The sequence below is a fragment of the Rhinatrema bivittatum genome, chromosome 5 (assembly GCF_901001135.1).
Source record: "Rhinatrema bivittatum chromosome 5, aRhiBiv1.1, whole genome shotgun sequence".
Classification (NCBI taxonomy): domain Eukaryota; kingdom Metazoa; phylum Chordata; class Amphibia; order Gymnophiona; family Rhinatrematidae; genus Rhinatrema; species Rhinatrema bivittatum.
In genome coordinates, this window is record NC_042619.1 from 199,801,405 (window position 1) to 199,825,307 (window position 23,903).

The 23,903-nt window shown below is 41.5% G+C and overlaps 1 protein-coding gene across 3 annotated transcripts in view; it reads right to left on the minus strand.

The window, feature by feature from the left end:
• Nucleotides 1-23,903, minus strand: part of IL1RAPL1 (interleukin 1 receptor accessory protein like 1) — a 1,713,530-nt gene that overhangs the window by 27,198 nt on the left and 1,662,429 nt on the right. For all 3 annotated transcript variants that reach the window (XM_029603082.1, XM_029603084.1, XM_029603083.1), the window contains one exon: nt 18,751-18,894. In XM_029603082.1, coding sequence (XP_029458942.1) covers nt 18,751-18,894 — 144 coding nt within the window. The remainder of the gene's footprint in view (nt 1-18,750; nt 18,895-23,903) is intronic.

Sequence of the window (23,903 nt, forward strand, 5' to 3'; positions counted from 1 at the left end):
CGCGTGAGCGCCTAAGGCAGGTAGGCTGGAACTAGGAGATGGCGGCGTCTCCCCTCGATGCACGTGGGGAGGCCCGACTGGGACCGGAGGAGGCTGCGGAGCTGCTGGAGCAACCTGGGAGTTTAGCAGTAGCACAAACGCATAGGCGACTGTCTACTGTTGCCAAGGGGGAAGGGCCAGGTCTGAAACCTGAGCATCAGAGGTGAGTGGAGCTGGCTGCGGGCCTGCTACGGCCGGGAAATGCAACAATTACATTGATAACTTTTAATGCACGTTACATTGGACTGATTACAAAAGGAAATTAGAAAGGAAAATAATTTGCCAAATAAATAGCCACTAATAGTACCATAAACTGCTTAGGAGCATACAAGAAAAACTCTAAGGAAACAAATACCCAGCTAATTGATAAATACACAGATGTTCATGCTATCCAACTGCTAATATGGGAAACACATTGGGAAAACTGACCACAGGCATTTCTCTATTAATCAAGAAAACTTCTAACTTATTAGGATCAAAAATCAGAGATGTGGCTCTAGCCATCTGAACAAAACATTTGCAAGAATATTGTAACAATAAAGGTGGCACAGAGTGCCAGTACCCTAGATTTTTTTTTGCTAAAAATGCCTTCCGTCTCAACTGAGTAGTCCATGCTACATCAGGAAACAAGGAAATATTTGAATGAAGTAATGATTTCTCCTTCAGTTGAAATAACATTTTCATTGTCAAATACAAAATTAATAAGTAACATTGCTCTGGAATGGGCTTCCTCTTGAGAATCTTGCAAATAATTAGTTTATTTCAAAGCCAGAGAAGAAACTTCCAAAGTATTTGGAGGACCTGGCCCTGCCTTACTCTTTCCCCCAGGGGTAAGGTAAAAAAACCCTTCCAAACTGGAAGGACAGATGCCAAAGAGACTTCCAACATTTTAACATTTCCATAGGAGCCATCAATGAAGCCTTCGGAAAATTTAAAATGCATAAATTAAGTCTCCTAGAATAGTTCTCATGATTTTCCAATTTCCAATGGAGAACATCTTTAGCACAAATTAGAACAACATCAGAAGACTGAAATGCTTTACATTGTGTTTCCAAACTGACCAATTTGATGGTTTGATCTTGGATCTCTTGTTTTTGAGAATTAATCTGAGGTTCTAGTTCACCCACTGTAGATAGTATCTTATCTCTAATGGATAAAGATTGTTCAAAATCCTTAACAGTTTCCCATAGCAATTCCAATGTAATTAGAGGTAGCTTCTGGAGAGTCCCAGGCTGATAGTTCCAAGTGAATTGTGAAAAACAGTTCTACCTGGACTACCCACCAGGCCAGATGAGTCTATTTGTGCCAAAACCTGCTCAGCTCCAGAAGTTTCTCCATGACAACTTCGGACATGGGTGAAACTTTCACCAAACTAGAACCTATCCCAACCCTTGCATTGGGAGGAGTATATAGATCAAGACTCAAAGAGAGAGAGAGATGATCCTATTGAAACAGTGGCACAGTCACCCATCTTATTAGACCCCATCTGAGTTGGATGAAAAAATCCCTCTATCAATGGCTGAGACACAAAGACAGGGGTAGAAGATCCAGATGGGAGGGTATAAACTACCCCTTTTCTTCAGCATGTTGCCAAAATAGCTTGGAAAACAAGTTGAAAGTTAAAATGACAGGAGTCAAGTGGCATCTTATAGACTAACCAATTTATTAAGGCATGAGCTTTTGAGGATAGAGTCCACTTTGTCAGATGCAGACACTAGATTAATACAGCTATCCCTTTGAAGTTGAGAGGAGACAGTACTAATGGCCGCATGATTGATCAAAATCTTCCTCCAGATACTAGCCATCTCATTCAAAAGCCCATCTGAAGAGCCAGGTTTTCAGGGCCTTTTTTAACATGTCAGTACTGGACATGGTATGAGCCAGCCATTACAGAAAGTAGTAGATGCATTTCTTGTTTTCTGATTGAAGGCTTAATTGATTTTTATATGTGATTACATGTTGAGCACTTAAATTGTTATGTGATATGATGCTGAATTTTATTTGGCTTCACTTTATTTTACAATGATTTTATTTTGTTTTACTTTAATATTTACTTCTGTAATTTTTCATATGTATTTGTTATTATATGTATGCAAAGTTTACTTAATTTTGTTATTCACCAATGTGAGATTTAGAACAATGATATATGAATAAATATTATTATAATTTTGTATTCCATTAAGGCACAAAACAATGTAATTACTGTTATTGGAATGTGAGACCCTTCCATATTCTACATGGATTAGGAATTTCAATGGTTTTTTGTTCCCACTGGACTGTTCTGCAAGTTTTCAAGTTGTCCATATCTAGACATACAATATGCAATCAGTCATTTTCTGAATGGTATAAACATTCTTCTGCTCTTTTTCTTACTGGTAGATCAAATATCTTGAGGCTGCTTGCCACTCTGCCACTGCTTCTTGGGTTATGTACTCTGAGAATGACAATTTAATATCTAGATTTGTAACTACCCCCTTACAGATTGGGGGTTTCTTTCTATAATCTATACTCACGTACTCATGTATAATCTATAATCTATAATTATAACATATAATCTATAATCCGTACTCATGCTAAGTTATTCGATTCAATTCCTTGTTAACACTAATTTAATCCTATGTTAAGCTATTCTTCCTTTCACAGTTGTCCTGAATTCACCACCCTTGTTTTTTGTAACTTTCTCATGTATTGCTGGTTTTCCCTCGTTTGATGTGAACCGGTATGATAAGACCCGTGTCTTGGATATCTGTATAGTAAAAAGAATTAAATAAATAAATAAATATAGTCAATGTGTCTGATCTCATATAGTTGAACAAGGAAACAGGTGGGAACTACTTTTTGGAATAAAGTCACTGTGTTAATACATTTTGGCCATGAGTTCAATTGTGAATGATGGTGAACAGCTAATTATTTGTATGTCTTCTCTAATCCTGTAAAGTAAATGCAATTGACTTCAGTGTACTAATAATAGCATACTAACATAGTAAATACATAAAAACAGAAAAAGAGCAAACAGCTCATCCAGTCTTCTTGTTAACCCGTCCTCACTGCTAAGAATATACCATGAGGCAATTTGCAAAGGCATTTCCCTGGTTATAAAACACACAGAAATGGCTTGTTATAAAATTGCTCTCCCAATATTAGGGAAACTTTCATGCAGATGTTCACAGTAAGTTTACCCAGACTGAGCAGAGGAAGTTTAGATTTTTTATATTTATTTTTATATTTATTTAAATTCCACCTTTCAGACACCTCAAAGCAAATTGCATTCAGGTACTGTAGGTATTTCAGATACTGTAGTCTTACTCGTTTTCATTTTCACATTTTGCATGCAGATAAGAGCAGATGGAATTGCGGGATAATTTTTTAAAGTGGAAATTTGCAGGTGAGTCCACTTTGAAAACTGTGTAACGTAACGCGGGCAGTTTGAAAACGAGTCCCCCCAAATGCAGATTCTTCTGTTCTTAAATAAAGTTGAAGGTCCTGTGTGACTCCAGCAGATTCTTGACTTTCAAGCCTTTTTGAGTTCTAGTGCCATAAGGGGCCAAACATCTGCAACGACCAGGTTGGCAGGTACTATTGTCATGGGATTAGTTCAGCCTCCTGAGAGTTTAATTAAGAAGGGGTGACACCAGGGTCACTCAAGCCACAGGTCACTGTCACTGGCTGGAAAACGAGCTGTCTGCCTTTCTAAGACAACATGTCGGCACGAGCCTGGGATAAAATTTTTACCACTGTTCTGGGGAAGAAAGGCTTCGAAAGGGTAATGCAAAGAACGGCATTCTGGCTTTCAGCTGAAGTTGACATTGTTACGCTTCACTCATGATTTAATTTAACTGCTTGTGCATTGTAATATTCAAATCTTTTGTTTATCAGTACTCCAATTCCATTTTCTTGATGGAATTTCAAAGGGTGAGTAAAATGAAAAAGTTTCTCAGTTCTTATTAACAGTAAAGTTTAATTCAATTTTTGACAGGAAAATGCAGTTCTTTGAAATTTGTATACTAAATGTGAACATAATTGATTTGAAAAAATTACAGGCTCCAAAATGTATTAAAGTCCCTTGTCCAAAAATGATTACATGATGGTAGTGATGTCAAAATCACTTTGTGCTGCAGCCAGATGTGCCGAGATTCAATACAAGTAGAAATGTTACAATGCAAATGGATATACTATTTATTTCATTTTTTCACTCATGCCTTTTTCTTGGTAGCTCAAGGCGAGTTACATTCAGGTACAGGAGGGTATTTCTCTGTCCCCACTGGGATCACAATATAGGGTCTGATTTACTAAACTGTAAATCCTAGACACAAAATGGGAGAAGAGCCTTATTAAATGAGACCTGAAGTTTGTACCTGAGACAATAGAAGGTGAAGTGACTTGCCCAAGGTCACAAGCAGAGGCAGTGGGATTTAAATCCTGGCTTGCAGCCTGCTGCTCTAACCACTGACCTACTCCTCCACTATACAGGCAATGAACTGCTTTATTTTAGCCCTGAGATAGTCAAGGCTCTTAACAGTATCACTCATGCTGACCCACAGTAGATTTAGAACATGTCCAAAATATCCTCAGTATAAAAGCATGGAAGGATGCTTGTGGAAATAGAAAAAGAGAGTCCAAATTCATATACTGTATGTCCTTAAGCTGAAATAGAATATTCAAGTTCATATATATCACTGCCGCGTTATACCTCAAATAAAAGTCTCTTGATGTCAAACGATCAGAATATAGGTAATTCTTAGCTCATGAATAAGTCCTACAGTCTCCTTCAAGTGTAGTCCCATTAGACTGAAGGATGAAAGTCACCACGTTATTGAACCCGGACAGTCAGCACTGATCAAACACTGACTGAATTTGGACTCTTTTAGAAAAAAAACCTTCATTAAAATGGCAAGATAAATCATTATAACTGAGACCCAGACTGACATTTTTAAGGCCTATGAGACTTGGTCCAATGTGACAATTAAGAGGTTTGAAATTCTTGCCACTTTGTTATATTGGCTTTATGGGTTTGTTATATATGTGTGTGGGCATCCCATTAAGAATAGACTTAGTTTTTGGGTACTTGCCAGGTTCTTATGGCCTGGATTGGCCACTGTTGGAAACAGGATGCTGGGCTTGATGGACCCTTGGTCTGACCCAGTATGGCATTTTCTTATGTTCTTATGTTCTTATTTAGTGTGACTCATTTTCATTTTGCAAGTTTACTAGAATGCCGGGCTTCCTTCAAAGGTTGTCCAACTTTTCCTTAACTTGCTTCTGCTGGGGGCCTTAGTTCTGTTTTCTCAATGATTCAAACAAAACTAGAAATCCTATAACTCTTTTGGATGGGAGTTAAAGAAACTTAGATGTAGATATTCAAAAGCCATTTAAATAGATAACTCACAAGTTACCTATCTAAATGACAAATTTGACATAGTCAGCCACTTATCCATCTAAATTGTAACCAAATAAATAGTTATCCGGCTATAATTTAGCCAGTTAAAAATGGGAATTTCAGGGGCAATCCGGGGAGGGGTTCAGTTATCCAGCTAACCTAGCTGAATTTCAGGTATATCTGATGCATGCCCCCATCCCCATCCCCTGACCATTCCCCATTCCCCCCAATACCTTTTTCATCCCAGCTGGGAGTGAGGGACCCTCTGCCCTGCTCACAGCGCCTCCAGTGGTGCTTCTTTGTGAGTGGGTGGTGGAGGGAAGGGCAGCAGCCCGATTGTGCATTTAAATTACAATTGGGACCAGGCTGGAGTTCAATGTGGGGCACTTTGTAAATCTTTAAAAAGGTTGTTTTTTTTTGGGGGGGGGGGGGGGGCGGTCAGGTTAAGAGAGTACGGCCAGAGAGCCTTTGTATTACACTTTGGGAGGGGAGGAGGGGACTGGACCTCTGAGACTTTATTTTAGTTGGTGATGATGGAACTATTTTAGCCAAAAGATCTTAATTCAAAAATTGGAAGAAGGATCCAACAGAAGAAAATAGGATAAAGCATAAACATTGGCAAGTTAAATGTAAGACATTGATGCATTCCAGAGAAGGGTGACCAAAATGGTGTGGGGTCAGTATTGGAAGACTTTTGAGGAAATGCTGAAGGATCTGAATATGCATATCCTGGAAGAGAGGAGGTGCAGGGTCGATATGATACAGATCTTCAGATACCTGAAAAGGTTTTAATAGAAAGAAATCAGTAGAACTAGGGGTCATGAAATGAAACTCCAGGGAGGATGACTCAGAACCAACATTAGAAAATATTTCTTCACTGAGAGTGTGGTGGATGCCTGGAATGCCCTTCCGGAGGAGGTGGTGAAGACAAAAACAGTGAAAGAATTCAAAAGGTTATGGGATAAACATTTTGGATCCCTAAGGGCTAGAGGATGGAAATGAACAAAAGAGTGCATGGGGGTAACTTGCTGGTGCGGTGGTTACTACCCTTAACCAATAAGCCTTGATGCAACTCCAATTTTGCTTTTCACTTCAACGGCAAAGGGGAAAGTGGAATTGGATTCAGACAGCGACCAACGAGGGCCCTGCTAAGCATGGGGGTAACTAGAGATGTGAATCGGAATCTGAATCGGTTCGGATTCCGGTTCACATCGTGTTTTTTTTTTCGTCCGGCCTGATTGCGGTTTTATCGGCTGGGAGGGTGGGGGAAGCTAAGGGATTAGTTTTAAAGGGTCGGGGTGGGTTTAGGGGTTATTTTTGTGTGCCATTTTTTCCCGCCCTCCCCCAAAACGATAAGAGAATCCCCAAGAACAATATCGTGGGGTTTTCTTATCGTTTTGGGGAGCCCCCGATTTCTGATGATTTTGAAAATATCTACGATATTTTCAATCGTCCGAAGTCCGATTCACATCCCTAGGGGTAACCTGTGCAGAGCAGCAGTTGCTATCCTTAACAGAAGACATGAGATTATTACCTTTAACCAATAAGCTTTGAACCTTTTGATGCAACTGTAACATCAATCTCTCTTTGACGGGGTTTGGAGTGGGGGTGGGGGTGGGAAAGTGGAATTGGATTTGGAGACAACCAACACGAGCCCTGACTTTTCTACAGTCTTGGGAACTGATATGCAGACATAAGTGAAAAAACACAGGAATGCTTCTATGATCAAGTCCATAAGCAAAGCAATTCAAGTAGCACTGTCTGATTTTTCAAGAAGGCTCATCATCCAGTAAAAATGTTGCTAGCAGTAACTTTTTATGGGTTATTATAAGGCTTGGAGATAAATTATTTGAGACACAGTTGCTACTCTTAAAAGAAACATGGCACAGCAGATACTACCATAAGAAGCTTGCTGGGAAAACTGGACTGATCATTTGGTCTTTTCTTCCATCATTTCTATGTTACTATGATATTGAAAGAATACCATTCCGTTGAAATCCTTGCATCCTGGCCATGGGTGAAGTCTTCAGGTCTACCCTCCCATCTGGCAAGTTGTCTTCTCTGGTCTACTTTTTGTTGCTTGTGCTTTTTGGAATCAGAAGACTGACTGTTGTCCAAATAATCGCTTCTTTTATGCTGATTTTTGGACACTGGTCCAAGATACCCTTCTCTTTATTGGTCCATCTCTGGAGTGGTGGCTGCTTATATTTTCCTGCTTGGTTCTGCAGGTTCAGGAGTGGAGTACAGGTTGCCATTAGTCAGATCAATGTGTAGTCACTGCTATTGGTCAAGCTGTGGCAATATCCTCATGCTGTCTGGATATAACCAATCACCATATAGTTCGTAGGCAAAGGGCCTTATAAGTGATGTCCTTCTGGTTTGTGTCTGCCTTGTGATGTTTGTTTACTTGCAAAGAAGTGAAAAGTCCTTAAATATTATTTTTAAAGCCTCCTGAAGCCTGCTTAGCTATTGCCATCAGAGACATTTCCCAGACCTCTACAGGATTTACGCCATATGAGCTAATGTATGAAGGCCAACCAAGAAGGATATTGGATGTGGGCAAAGAATTGTGGAAGCAAGATCAAACTGTTGTCAGTTATGCCCTTGGATTAAACAAGAGGTTGAAAGTGATTTACAAAAGACACAAGAGAAACAAGCCAATCATTACAATCAAGGGGCAAGGAAAAGGAATATCAGCCAGGTGATAAGGTGTTAGTCTAGCTACTGATCTCCCACAAGTTGTTAACTAAATGGCAGGGTCCTTTTTCTGTTAAAATAAAGCTGGGGCCAGTAGATTATGACATATTAAGGTGGTATGCACTCTCAGGTCTATCATGTAACTTTATTAATGCCCTGGGTTGAAAAGGAGGCATATATGACATTTGACCTGGAAGAGAGGGAACAGGTAAAAAATTTGTTCAAGGGGCAAGAGATGTATTTTCCCCTATTGCTGGGTATATGAATATAATCCGGTGTAACATTATTTCAGAACCAGTTAGACAGAAACATTATGGACTTCCAGAGGCTAAGAGAAAGGAGGTGGATAAACAGATACTGGAGATGCTGGAGTTAGGATTCATTGAAGAGTCAAGAGATGAAATGGGTAAGCCCCATAGTGTTAGTTCCAAAAGCTGATGGGACAACTAGGTTCTGCATAGATTTCAGACAAGTAAATGCAATTTCCAAGTTTGATGCTTACTCCGGGCTCTGGATGGAAGACTTTTAGAGCAATTAGACCAAGGAAGATATATTAAAATGGTAGACTTAACTAAAGATACTAGCAAAATTCTCTTAGATGAGGCCTCAAAAGAGAAAACTGCCCTCACTAGTCCTATGGGACTCCACCAATTCAGAGTTCTGCCTTTTGGCCTTCACGAAGCTTCTGCAGTGTTCCACCACTTCATGAACATCATATTAAGCTCCATAGGTACAAAGCATTGTATTTAATGACATTGCAATCTATTCTGAAGATTGGGAATCACACTTGTCTAAGGTATAAGCAGCCCTATAGTCACTAAGAGAAGCAAGGTTAACTGCTTACCCTAAGAAATGTGTATTGGCCAAAAGGGAGGTATAGTTCTTGGGGTATGTTGATGGAAATGGGGTAGTGAAACCAGTCATAACAAAACTTGAAGCTGTCAAGAAGTATGAGATGCCAAGAACAAAGAAACAAGTCATGGCCTTTTTAGGACCGAAAGGATATTACAGAAAGTGTGTCCTCCATTTTTCCAACAGAGCATCCCCACTCACAGAGCTATTAAAGAAATCAGCTCTGAATCAGGCTAAGTGGACCCCTAAGTGTACCAAAGCTGTTAATTCCCTAAAAAGTGACTTGTGCAAGGGACCTATGTTACACAGTATAGACTTTAAAAAGGAATTTTAGTGCAGACCAGTGCCTCCGGGACAGGTCTCAGAGTGTTTATTTCTCCAACAATGGGAGAGTGAGAAATACTTCAATAGGCAACTCCACAGTTTTAAACGAACACCAGCTTAATGGCGTCCCCCGACACGGTCCCGTGTTTCGCCGCGGGCTGCATCGGGGGGGATCGCCATACAGGAATTCACACAAAAACTGTAAAACAAACAAATTGACAAAAGTCAGGAAAATTGAGGGACTTACAGCCGACCTACATATAATACACAACTTATAAGATACAGAGAACAATAATAACACATACCTGGCAACAGCATTCAAATAGTGACAGGGAGCGCAATGCCCTTCATAGTTGACAGGTATTTAAAGAAGAGAATGGCGCCAAAACCTACAGGAGAACCAACCACGTGAGTCCGAGGACTCCATTCATTGGTTCCCGACCCTGCAGTGCACCCCAGCAGTACAGAGACCAGCCAACCCTGCTAGTATGTCTAAGTGAATAGGAACCATTCGATATCGCGATTCAAGCCCTTAGGATGGACAGTGTCTAATAGGAAAATCCAGCGCTGTCCATCCTAAGGGCTTGAATCGCGATATCGAATGGTTCCTATTCACTTAGACATACTAGCAGGGTTGGCTGGTCTCTGTACTGCTGGGGTGCACTGCAGGGTCGGGAACCAATGAATGGAGTCCTCGGACTCACGTGGTTGGTTCTCCTGTAGGTTTTGGCGCCATTCTCTTCTTTAAATACCTGTCAACTATGAAGGGCATTGCGCTCCCTGTCACTATTTGAATGCTGTTGCCAGGTATGTGTTATTATTGTTCTCTGTATCTTATAAGTTGTGTATTATATGTAGGTCGGCTGTAAGTCCCTCAATTTTCCTGACTTTTGTCAATTTGTTTGTTTTACAGTTTTTGTGTGAATTCCTGTATGGCGATCCCCCCCGATGCAGCCCGCGGCGAAACACGGGACCGTGTCGGGGGACGCCATTAAGCTGGTGTTCGTTTAAAACTGTGGAGTTGCCTATTGAAATATAAAAACTTCTCAACCATAATACGCTGTTTGGAGTATTTTGTTAGGATCGAATATTCATCTGCATTATTTGTACTTTGCGATATTGCCTGAAGTGCAGATCTCGCCCATCCGTGGTTTCAGAGTGAGAAATACCCAATATTGTATCTGAGTCCAAAATTTACAGACAATGCGAATTATTCACTTACGGGAAAGGAATGTCTGGCTATCAAATGGGTAATAAATAGACTGAGGTATGATTTATTAAGTCACCCATTTACACTAGTGACTGATGAAGCCCCATTAAAGTGGCTTCACTGGATGAAAAATGTTGGCCCTAAGCTAATCCATTACTTTACAGGCATACGACTTCAGGATGTTCACATAGTCAGGAAAGAGCAAATTAACATAGACTTCTATTCCAAGGAAACAGCAGCCCTTGCTAAAAGAGGATCATAATGGGAGGTCTTTGAATGGTGGGGAGGTATGTGATGGAAAATATATTCCATCATGTCTGCTGAATGAGGGGGAGAGTGACCTCTGGAACAGGAGAGGCCAGAGTGGTTAAAGACAAGAGGCTCCCAGAGCAAGTTATAAACAAAAGACTACAAATTCCAGGGTGCAAAGGGAGAATTATGAGGCTGTGGGGATGGGGGGGTTTCCAAGAGTAGGGTGAGTGGAAACCTCAGGGGCCATTGTGTTTATGCCCGAGGGAGAGAAGGAGAAGGTTCTCTCCCACCAGTGGAGGGCAGACTTCCCAAGCAAGTGTCTTAGAAGCTGGGCTGATAAGAGTTGAAGGTAACTTTGTATTGAAAGAGAGACAATGACTAAAACCTTGCAACTGTTTATGGGTCAAAACCTGTGGCAGATGGGGGAGGGAATAAGCTAAGGGGATGCCATGCAGCTATATCTAAGACTGTGTTTATAAGTTACTAGAATTGCTGCAGCGAGGGAGGAGAGCAGCTGCAAGGAAGGCTGGACAGCAACACAAAACTGTGCTTTAAATTTGCTAGAATTGCTAGAGTGGGAGAAGAGAATAAATATAGGGCATGCCACGCAACCACCGAAGACTATGCTTGGGGACTTACTAGAATTACTAGAGCGAGGGAGGAGAGAAGCTGCAAAGAAGGCTGGACAGCAACACAGAATAGTGCTTTAAACTTGCTGGGATTGCTTCAGTGCAGGAAGGGAACAAGTTAAGGCGACGCAGTGCAGTTATCAAACAAGGTCATTTTTTTCGCGTTAGGGCCTTAACATATGCGATAATTATTGCAATGCACATTAGAATGCAAGTTTTACATTCAGTATGTAAATTTTACATTTAGTATGCAAGTGGAAGGAGTTGGGGAGGAGTTAATGGAAATGAGGGTCTACTAGCATGGAATGCGATACTTGAACGCACAGTAATGCGGGTTTTATAGTCAGGAATAACTACACCTTTTTCCTTTGCATTGTCCTTGTGTTACAGGGTGAAAATGTTATCACCCACTATGAGAGAGGGAGGGAGAGAGAGAGAGGGAGCGAGAAAGAGAGAGAAAAAACTGTAATAGGTTGCACAGGACTCTATATAAATAGTACTGTAGATGGGCACATTCGACTCAGGGTGGGTTTGGGGGATGGTGTTACATATACAGTCTCTAGCTAGCACAGATTGCATTGTACAAATGTACAAATGAACTCCTCTTGTTGTACCTTTCATTGATTCAAATGATAGAAATTCTTCAGTCATATCAAACTTGCAGTTAATTCCTTTGTGATTGTAACACCACCCCTCCAAACCCACCCTGAGTTGAACGTGCCCATTTACAGTACTACTTATATAGAGAGTCCTATTCACTGTGTTAAAGTTCTCTCTCCTCCCCCTCCGAGAATAGCTAACGTACCGTATCGTGCATTGTGATATGCTTCACCATACCCATTTTTTTTTATCACAGCAACTATTTCTGCTATATTTATAGCAAACTAATAATTCTAGGCCTGTATTGGGAAGTTATTAGAACTGATACAGCAAGTGAGAAAGGCAGCTGCAAGAGAGGCTGTGCAGCAATGCAGATCTGTGCTTAAAACTTGCAGGAATTGCTAAAGAGGGGGAGAAAGGCACTTAAATTCAAAGATGTAATTCAGATTGTTGCTGTTCCTGCTGAGCTTACTTGCATCTGGAAGCAATAGCAGTGTTGGGATCCTACTCTTTGATGACAATCACCCGGCATAAAAAGAGTTGTCCCTTGGGGGGAGTTGTTTACTTATTTAAAAAAGGAATATTACACAATTTCAAAATTGTTGTACAATGCAGCTTGAATCTTATAAAAGAAAATTGTTATGGATACAAATTCCATGTGAATCGGGGAAAAATATAGCAATAGAAGTATACTACTGTCTTATTGGCCAAAATGATGAGATGAATGATGAAATGCTAAGAGAAATTAGGGAAGCTAACCAAATTGGTAGTGAAAGAGATTTCGATTACCCCAGTACTGACTGAGTAAATATAACATCCAGACATGCTAGAGAGATAAAGTTTCTGGATGGAATAAAAGTCTGTTTCATCAAGCAATTGGCTCAGGAATTGACAAGAGAGGGAGCTATTTCAAATCTAATTCTTAGTGGAGTGCAGGTTTTGGTGAGAGAGGTAACCGTGGTGGGGCCACTTGGCAATAGTGATCATAACATGATCAAATTTGAACTTATAATTGGAAGGGGGACAATATGTAAATCCACAGCTCTAACACTAAACTTTCAAAAGGGAAATTTTGATAAAATGAGGAAAATAGATGGAAAAAACCCTGAAAGGTGCAGCTATAAGGGTTAAGAATGTACAACAGGTGTGGACATTGTTAAAAATACCATCTTAGAAGCACAGTCCAGATGTTTTCCATGCATTAAAAAAGGTGGAAGGAAGGCCATACGATTACCGGTATGGTTAAAAGATGAGATAAAGACTATTTTAGCCAAAAAAATGTCCTTCAAAAACTGGAAGGAGGATCCATCTTAAGGAAATAGGAAAAAACATAAGAATTGGCAAGTTAAATGTAAGACATTGATAAGACCGGCTAAAAGAGAATTTGAAAAGAAGGTGGCCACAGAGGCATGAACTCATAATAAAAACTTTAAAAAATATATCAGAAACAGGAAGCCTGCGAGGGAGTTGGTTGGACAGTTAGATGATCAAGGGGATAAAGGGGCACTTAGGGATCATAAGGCAGTCACGGAAAGACTAAATTTATTCTGTGCTTTGGTGTTTACTGAGGAGGATGTTGGGGAGATACCCACTGCAGAGATTCAGGTGAACTGAACCAAAGAGAAACTGTGCCTGAGTTTCAATTTCATCTCTGGAAAGGAGGGAAAAAGCCAAGTCCCCATTTCAAAAAGCTTGCAATAGAGCGTTCACCTTCACACTCATAACTGGTTTCTATATATCTGCCTCACCCCTCAGCCGGGATACTGTAAAATGATCAGATGAGATCAATAATTAATTTTTAGCTTTTGGAAATTATGTAGTGTCAGAGGCCTATGAACTCCTCTGTTCACTCTTTGGATAGCTGATGAAAATCAAGACCGTAAACTGATGTGCATGGATATTTACGGTGTGGGGTGGATTTTGTAACTGTCCACATTGGTGTAGACTCTGGCAGTCCTTTTTATCCACAGACATCACCAGTTTTCCAAGGCACAATATGCATATATTTTCCCTTTGAAAATTATCCTAAAATAAACTACCCACACACATTTACATCTGCTAATATGTGAACATAGATTTCTCAGGGAAAATTACATGGATCCATTTAAAAATGCAAACATATGCATGTAATTCCAAATCCCACATGCATAGAGACCCTGTGCATGTACTTTTACGCATAGATCAGCTGAGCAATTTTGTAAAAGATAATTTCTTGTTGCGCTCTGCTGGCTGGGAGCGCTAGTGGTGAGATGTGTGCCCCTTGTGGTAAGACGGACCTCGTCTAGGGTTGGAGGTGACCAGGCCCCTGCTGACCTGCATGCCTGAATGAGGCCAACCACACAAGGTTGGTCTCTGAGTGGTCCTCCGACTACTCCTAGCCCTTTCGGACCTGCTGCAGGGAGCAGCACAGGTGGCAGGCCGGACAAGGATGAGGGCGGACAAGGGCTGAAGCTTGAAGGCTGAGACAAAGGCTTCAGGACTCAGGAGAAGAACACAAGGCATCAACAACAGGAACAAAAGAGTTCCGAAAGGGCGAGCGGGTGGAAGCTCTCCCATGGAAGGCATCTGGAACTAGAGTAGATGGAGGCTCAGTGCATCAGGAACGTACGAGGCAAGGATAACTCTTACGGACCTTGGGAAATCCAGACGAGATGAAAGGACATGGAAGACTGAGACAAAGACAAGTGGGCACTGTTCCTCAGGGCACCCTACACAGCCCACTACTCAGGGCGAACCCAATGGGCTGGTCACAGACCACCCTGTCCTCTACATGCCCTACACAGCCTAAGGAGGCTGGTCACGGACCACACGGGAGTGGGGCAGGCTCAGGAAAGGAATCCAACTGGCAGAGGCTCCAATGACCGGAAACAGGAACCAACGGAATGGATTTACCCTCGGGGAGCTGGAAATTTGCAGGAACAGACAGGAAGATCAGGTACATAAGGACCTCTAGCCATCGAGGATGTCAGGCCTTCAGGAACATCAGGAGGGCAGAGACAGAGGACGTCAGGCTCAGGAAAGGAATCCAACTGGCAGAGGCTCCAGTGACCGGAAACAGGAACCGACGGAACGGATTTACCCTCGGGGTGGCCATCTGGAGGACTTGGGGAGCTGGAACATTGCAGGAGCAGACATCAGGAAGATCAGGTACATAAGGACTTCTAGCCATCGAGGACGTCAGGCCTTCTGGAACACCAGGAGGGCAGAGACGGAGGACGACAGGAACATCAGGACATCAGAGACCAGGATCAGGAACAGCAGAGGCGAAACGAAGAGGGATCCCTTGGAATACTGGAACACCAAGCAAGAGCAGGAACATGGAGTCCAAGGGGAAGGAGAAGCTCCTCAGACGACCTGCTCAATGCGAAGGCAAAGCTGAGTGGAAGTTGAAGTCCTTTTATAGGGCTGAAGACAGGCAACTCCCTGAGAGGATTTTGGATGGGCCACATCTAGCTGGCCCTATAACTGAGGAGAAGTGCTGCGGGCTGGCCCCTAGGGAGAAGGGCGTGGCCCAAACCAGGAAGTCCATGCAGACCCAAGCAAGCCTCAGGCAGGCCCCAAGGACATCGAAGGCCTCCCAGGCCCTGGAGCAAATCCTGGATAGTTTGTAGGCAAGACCCCGGCTTCGGAGCGGCCTCCAGGAAAGAGGTGAGAAGCCTCCCGTAACACCGCTACAGGAGGATTCATAACATTTCTGAGCCTTAATCACTGTTTGAAAATTATCCTCTAAGCAATCATTCCTATTACTGTACTACAATTAGCATAATGTCAATAAAATGGGCTTTGTTAATTCTAATAATTGATCAACATTAGAGATGTACATTCAGATGATCTGAATGTGAAATATGCAACAAATGAGTCAATTTTTGATTTGGTTCAGGTCAGCCAAACTGAATGGGTACAGTCCCCCAAAAATCTATGTCATTTTCAGCTCATTTGTCTTGGGGTCTTTGTGCCACTGTTGTTGGTGCCCTTTGCCACTCTCTCAGTGTCTTGGGGTGCTATTGTCACCATTAGTACTTTGCTTCTCTCATGGTACCTTGGGATATTTTTGCCACTGTTTCTGATGCTTTGCCCCTTTCACCCTGTCTTGGGCTGATCATGTCGCTATTGGTGACAATTTTCCCTTACTGTTGGTGTCTTGAAATGCTCTTCCTCTGCTGCTGTTTTCTTCCTGCTAGTTTCATTAAACTTAAATAGAAATCCAAGTGTTAGAGTCCAACACAGAATGCATTTGCTTCCCCCGTTGACTTTAATGGATACAATTGAAATGATGTAACAAATGAAATGATTGAATTTGGGAACCAAAAGAAAATAAAATGAATAAAAATTGGAAACGGACCAAAAAAACAAAGCATATGAAATATTTTTTGTGTGCACTAATAAACATTTTAAGTTAGCTTTCTATTCAGTAGGGGTTCCTACTGAGGAGCTTTAGGTAAGAATGCTTCAAGTGGTACAAGGCATTGAAAATAGAAATACTTCATTGTAAATGCTATAATTTACTTTTACTGAAACAATTACAGATTGCTACCTTTGCAGAAAGTCAAGTTATTAAATATTAGCTACTCTAAGAACAGTTAAGCAACTTGGCTCAAAGAGACTGCTGGGTAAATTCTACTGCAATCAGTGGAGTTCATGGAAACTGATCAATTAGATTAATTTCAACCAAGCACAGCACAAGCTTTGAAGTCAGAGATACCTTTAAAGGGAACAACAGAAAAAAAATGTTCGCATGCAGGAGCTTTTGTGACCTCACAGGTCTCATCTTAAGATGAGGTCTCCAAAGTTTATGGTAGTAAAAGTATCACAAAAGAGTCCAACTTTCAGGACCAATAAAATTACTAGAACTATCCAACTTAGATTATGTAAAGAAGATGAGAGAAGATGCATGCGCATTCCTAGGTAACAAAAATGATTGAGGCAAGTCCTACTACCTCATGCTGGTGGCGGGTGCACAAGCCGGGGCCTTATTAAGTAGGCCTGAGGTATGGGCCCCCTTGCTAGCAAGAGCAAGGCGGGGGGCCAGAGAAAGGGGACACCTTGCTAGGAGACATGGCGGGTGGCCCCCGGTACCATTGGTTATAAATACATTTAGCAACGGCTTGTGCATACTACAAATACTATTTCCATTTGGTCAAATTGTTTAAACTACAATAAAGCTGCGGCCTCCTCCACCGTAAAAGTGTATTGCCTCGTATTTTGTAGCCTTACAAGAATGTTGTGATAATATGTTAAAATTCGGGACAAGAGGGGACAGGGGAATGGGTGGACCATGCATCAGCGATCTCGCTGTTAAGTGATTATAGATGAGAGAAAAAAGAGGTCAATCTCAAAGGATTAGGCACTTAACTGGGAGTTAGGATGCAGTCGGTCCAGAGGGTGGCTACTAAAATGGTCAGTGGTCTTCATTCTAAAACATATGGGAACAGACTAACAGATGTAAACATTTTTACCTTAGAAGAAAGATGGGATAGAGGAGATATGATAGAGACATTTAAATACCTCCATGATTTCCATACACAGCAGGCAGATGCCTACCAAAGGAAAGGAGGTGCTAGAACTAAGGAGCATGGAATGAGGGTGAAAGGGTGTAGAGTCAGGAGCAATCTAAGGGAATATCTTTTTAATGATAGGTAGTGGACGCATGGTGGAGACAAGGGTAGTATCTGAATTCAAGAAAGCACAGGGGATCTCTGAGGGAGTGGTAGGGATTGTAAAGCTGGTATGGATGGCCAGACTAGATAGGCAATATGGTCTTATTCTGCCATTACATTTCTGTTTCTATGTTTCTTTTGAAAATATACTAGGGCTACCTAAATTTAGGATCCTAGGTATCAATATTCAGCTGCTATCTGGCTAACCTGGGTGAGATATTCAGCAGTGCAACCACACTGCTGAATATGTTTATATATCTTTTAAGTAGCTGGATAAGTTTATCTGTCTTACTTTAGGGATATTTAGTGTTTGTCTGGATAAATTAGCCAGACAGGTGGCTCTGCCCTGGAACTTTTCAGCCAGATAAAAAGTTAGCCAGCTAAGTGGCAGCCACTGACCACGCCTGGATATTCAAATCTATCTAACATTTTGGCTGTAAAAAGTTTCTCTAACGATTTGTATGGCTAACCTTTGGAGTTTATTTCATCTAAACAGCACTTATCGTGATTACAGTATAACTTTGCAAAGAAGCCCCAAAAAGTATCATTGATTTCTGCTAAGTGATGCATTTTCTTGCCCTGTTAAGTATGGATACAGGTAATTGGACTTTGTTGTAATATTTTCTTCAATAGTCTCACCAGCATTGCACCTGTCCTATTGCCATGCCTGTACATCTTTATTTAAAAAGCATTTTTTAGCTGCCTACTCTACAGATTGTAGTGGTTTACAATATTTTGATGTTTCAAATTATTTACACATTATTACCTAACAGGTGAATTTTCAAAGGAGGTAAGCATGTAAACTGTAACATAATCTTGTAATAAGTCTGAAAGTCATTTACCCGTGTTATGAGCACTGAATACAGGTAAAACCAATGGAGAATTCAATGGCAGATGTAGCAATTTCAAAAGCCCACTTACATGCATTTGAAAGTGCATTTACATGTGTAAAAATTAGATTTAAGCATGCAAATGCTTTTGAAAATCAGACCCTAAAGATTTTTTCAATGGTGTTTCCAGCACTTCTCTAAGCAGACATCTCAGCCAGTGCTTAAATGAAACTTTTATGGGTCGGCATATTTTATAGGATAAGAAACTACAAAGCTGCCTTACCCCCATCCAGTTCTTCAGCCCCAAAATGGTTCCTGTAGAAGAGCATAATTTCAATCTTGTAGCATTTGTAGAGGGTGACCAAGCATATAAGCAGCAGCAGGATAGCACCAAGTCCACCAGCAAGCTCCACAGTGTACATCAGCTCTGCAATAAATCAAAGGATGGAACAATATCACAATCCCAGCATCAAATCAAAGAAAGAAAGCGATGCTGCATAGCTACAGGTCAGTTTGTGAAACTGAGAGGCTGTTTTGCCACAAGTATTTCTGCTGTTGAATCTCTAAGTCTGACTCGCTCCAATTCTTGAGTCACTTTTTTTTATCCTCCCAGTCGCTGCTCAGTGAACATGGATTGTGGCCATCATGAAACATTGAGCTGCTCTCCGCAAGCTGATGTCATAATAAATAAATAAATAATAAATATATAAACAATAAATAAATAAATAAATAAATAGATAAATAATGGAAAAAACATTTAAGGTAAATTTTGAAAAACGAAGGCAGCATCTGCGCACATAACAGTAACACAGTAATGACGGCAGAAAAGGGACCAGATGGCCCATTCAGTCTGCCCAGCAAGTTTCCTTATGGCAATATCTGCTGCTCCATTCACAATACCCCTATGTTTCTCTCAAGGGTAGTAACTGCTGCTCCATGCAGTTACCCACAAGCTTTATGATAAGAGTGGCAATATTTACAATCAATCAATCAAAACCAAGCAACTGTCAAACCCATAAATTTACTGTTAGCAACAGTTTTACTGGGTGAGGAGCATTCTTGGTAAGTCAGACAATGCTGCTTGATGTTCTTTGCTTTGGGACTTGGCAGTTTTTACGGGCAGATTGGGCTGAATCTGAATCAGTATGTTTTCAGCTTCCTGAAAGAACACACACACACACACACTTTTGGCTATGTTAAAAAGACATTTTCTAGGGATGTTTCTGGGGTGTGGTCGTAAACTAGGCACGCATGTTTATGTTTCAAAAATGGATATGCATTGCATAGTCAACATTCCATTAATGTGTAGACTTTATGCTGTTGTCCAACATCACTCAAGTTTAGCTGCATAACAAGCTGATATTCAAACCAAATGTGCTTTGTGTTTAACAACTGGCTGGGTTTGTGCAGACTGAAAGCAACGCATTACTGAAAATGCTCCCGTTACTTTTAAAAAGTGAATTGTGAGAAAGCAATACATGTGAGCAGATGAAGAACTGGGATACAACCAGAACTGTCTATTCTTTGGCACAAGGTAAGGATTAAGAAGAGCCCTAGCAATACATTTCATAGATAGACATCATACCCTGACTTATGTGAGAGGTTCAGTCCGGTCATGAGTTGTGCAAAACAAACACATTTGGAGACACAACCCCCAAGAATAAAGACTTTATCTGTACACAAACTACAAAACTGATTTTAAGAAACCTTTGTGGAATCAATTTCCATCTAGATAAAGGAATTTGCACAACAGTTGCATGCATAGGAAGATTTGTTTTCATTTAGGTGCCGTCTGAAATGCTGAGTTGCATTTTTGTGGAATATAACAGACCTAAAAAATGATTGTGACCAAGTCTGCTCAGATTCTCTGTGACACATCATTTGTATGAAAAGAAAAATCAGAATTAAACTGTGAAACTTTTCCCAGAGCTGAAAAGCAAGAATCTGAAAGATCAGATAAGATGTTAGAATGTCAAAGAGTTTTTGTGAATCTTAGTAAATAAATAAAAACTTATTTTGGACAGTTTGGGAGGAAATCCATTATGGTGCATGCATAGTAGTTGCTCTGCTGGAATCTTGTCTGGCCGGTGTTTTTTTTACTTTACCTTTGGTTAAGTGACAAGGGAGGAGCAGGCTCTTAGCTGCAGTTCCTGGGGCCTGGGTTTCCTCTGCTCCCATAGACTGCTTTGACATTCATGCATGTGCTGTCCAGATGGAATCCGAGGCTGTTTCTCTGGGGATGTCTTGCCAGATTTGAATACCACCTTAAGCCTGGAAATGCGACTCAGAGCTACTGGCTTCAGAAGATGTGCCTGGTGACCACGGATAACATCAGGAGGCTTCATTCAGCAGAGGCAAGAGCTACTGGAGTGGCTGTAGCAGAACATGCTCAGCTGGATGAAGTGCTTAAGGGTGCAGGGAAAGTGAGCAGGTTTTGATGGAAGCCATGAACAGCATGGTGGCAATCAGCAGGTCGGCGAGGTACGACTTGTCTGGGAACACCAATGTGAGGATCCAGAAACAGCAGCTGTCCCACTTCTCCTTCAGGCCAAACCTGGTAAGACCTAAAATTATTAGCCTGGAGGGTATATGGGAAACTATTGCTGGGCTTGTAAAGTCCCTTTCAGAACAAAACATAGAACTGTGTTCAGTTACTAGATTTTTCAGGCAGAACCAAGGTTCTTGAGACTGATATGATGAGGTATTGTATGAAATGATTGGATAAGATTTAAAAAAAAAAATGTTAAGAATTAATCCCATCTGGTGAGAGACAATATCAGCTTACATAATAACCTGGAGAAACTGGAAAAAAGTACAAGCCATCTTTATTACACTTTATTAAAGTTCATAAGATGTCAATGGTCTCACCCTTGGATACATTTAAAAGATTTTTTTTTAATATTAAAAATTCCAGAGAATTCTTGATGACCCCTCCCCCCCCTTATCCAAAGCTTATTATCTTCCACTTTTATTTATTTCTTTTTTTAAAAAGAAAGATGTGGGTCATTCCTCTTAGGTTCCCCAACGATGCTTTGATTCTTCAGTCCTAACTGTTGCTCTGGATAAGGAGGAAATAATTTGACTTGCAATTTTAATCCTGGACTGTGCACTTGACCTTGATAGGGACTGGATGCTTAGATCATTTTCTTGAAAGAGAGGTTTAGCATTTCTTAATTGTAAAGTAAGAGACCAATATTCAGCCACTATACAGCTGAACAAGTCAGACAGATAAACTTATCCAGCTAACTTGCCCGACACATTCAGCAGCATGGCCGTACTGTTCAATAAACTCTGCCATCTTATAATTAGCTGGATAAGTTTTTCTAAATGAAGAATCCATACAAGTCATACAAAATATTCTAGCAATCGCCATCCAACAAGTTCTGACATCTCAGACCATCATATTTAGTGAGACGCTGAATCACACTTATTAACAGAGTGTTAAAGTTGCCTTGCATAGGTTGCGTCTAAAAGTATAATCATTGGTCTGGAAGATATATAACTTTTTTTTTTTTTAGAAAGTCTTTTCAAATTTCGATTAAACCACACATTAGCGGTAATCATGAATCTTCACAGGTTGTGCCACTTACTAGCTGTGCTGCCCAACACCATTTAGTGTTTTGCCAATTATTCTGCGGACACCCCAGGATTTTCGTGTCCGGCAGCACCGCGGGAAATAATTACACCACCTTTTCCCGTGGCACTATAGGGGGCGATAGTGTGCAGCGTGGCTGCACCGTGGTGGGCGAAACCGCACTGCCGCGATGCGGCTGGCTGCCCATTATCACCCCCAACCCCTTTTTTTCCACGACTCATCATTCTGCTATAGCAGAATGATATACACACATTTTATAAAATAGACATACAGTATATGGATGAGTACATGCAATGCACTAAAACCATGTATATCAATGCATTAATGTTTGTACTTTTCCTACCTATTTTAAATACATACGTGGGTATATTTTATGCGTGAAAGTAAAGCAGGACTTACTGGCGTAGGTCCTGATTTGTGCGTATAAGTCTACCAATTTTAAAACATGTGCAGTTATGAAATTAACCAGCTTATCAATTAGTCCACCAGTTCACCCACTCCTTCTCCAGGTTATCAAGATCTTCCTGATTCTTCGGCCTGAACTCCGACAATTCACACAGACCTCCCACCCAGTCAGACCTACACAATAAACATGTTTAATTAATATCATTTATGTCAATAATTAGCAGATGATAAAAATATGCGAGTAAGATGGCAAATGTACATGCTTAAGTGTTGGCCATGCCCCTTTTTTACATGTGCATTTGTGCAAGTGAAAGTGAAAATATTTTTATAAAATATGGAACATGTAAGTAGTGGCTACATTTTACATGTGTAACATTTTGAAAATTCACCCCTGTTAATTGGATAAGCAGCTTTGCCCCAGAGCACCCCAACCCAACCCACTCTCACGTACCCCGTTGTTTAGTTGGATAAACAGCCAAATGGCTGCTCCTGGGCACTGCTAAATATTCAGCTAGTGTCACTAGCTCACTAACAGATTGATACTGTAACGTGCGGTTGAAGATTTCCCGTCTGTAACGTTCTGTGAGCGCACAATTCGGACGCGTAAGGCGATCCAGCGATACAGTCTCCAGTTTCACGCGTCCTTAGCGCTTCTTAAAACAGACGCATAACCCTTTCCGCACCCAGCATGTATATGATATGTAAATGAACAAATTAGCTGTATAATGAAGGAATTAGCTATTCCCCTCCGATACTGTGACGCGCGCTCAGATTATCTCCTTTGTAACTCGCTATTTTGCCGCGTCCTTAACCTGTTAGTTTACCGCTACCCTCTACTTGGTGTTAGTGTGGTGTTAGTGTGATGTTCGAAAATTAAAACGGGAATAAAGTGTAAAAAATGGGGGTAAAACCAAAGGGAGTAAAGTGTAAAAAACCATGGACGACCTCCATATTAACATTGCAGTGTAAGTTGTTTATAATTATGTATAAATACCTGTCACTTTCCTGTCACTTTCCGAATCCCCCAGGCGTGCAGTCATCGAGGCGGTGGCGGGAGCCGGCGGGCGGATGGGCGCCCGTTCATCCAGGTGGCGGCGGCGGTGGGAGCCGGCGGGCGGGTGGGAGCCGGCGGGCGGGTGGGCGCGTGTTGGATCCAGGCGGCGGTGGGAGCCGGCGGGCGGGTGGGTGCCCGTTCATCCAGGCAGCGGCGGTGGGAGCCGGCGAGCGGGTGGGCGCGCGTTGGATCTAGGCGGCGGTGGGAGCCGGCGGGCGCGTGTTCGATCCAGGCGCCTATACAGTAAAATGGGTTGCGCGGGCCTAACGCTTGCCTAACACTTCGCAGCCGCGGCATGCATTTGCATGCAATTTGAAGAGAGTATCGAGCGGTAGGTGAAGAGAACTGTGCGTGCGGGGAACGAGGGTGCGCCCGGCACTGC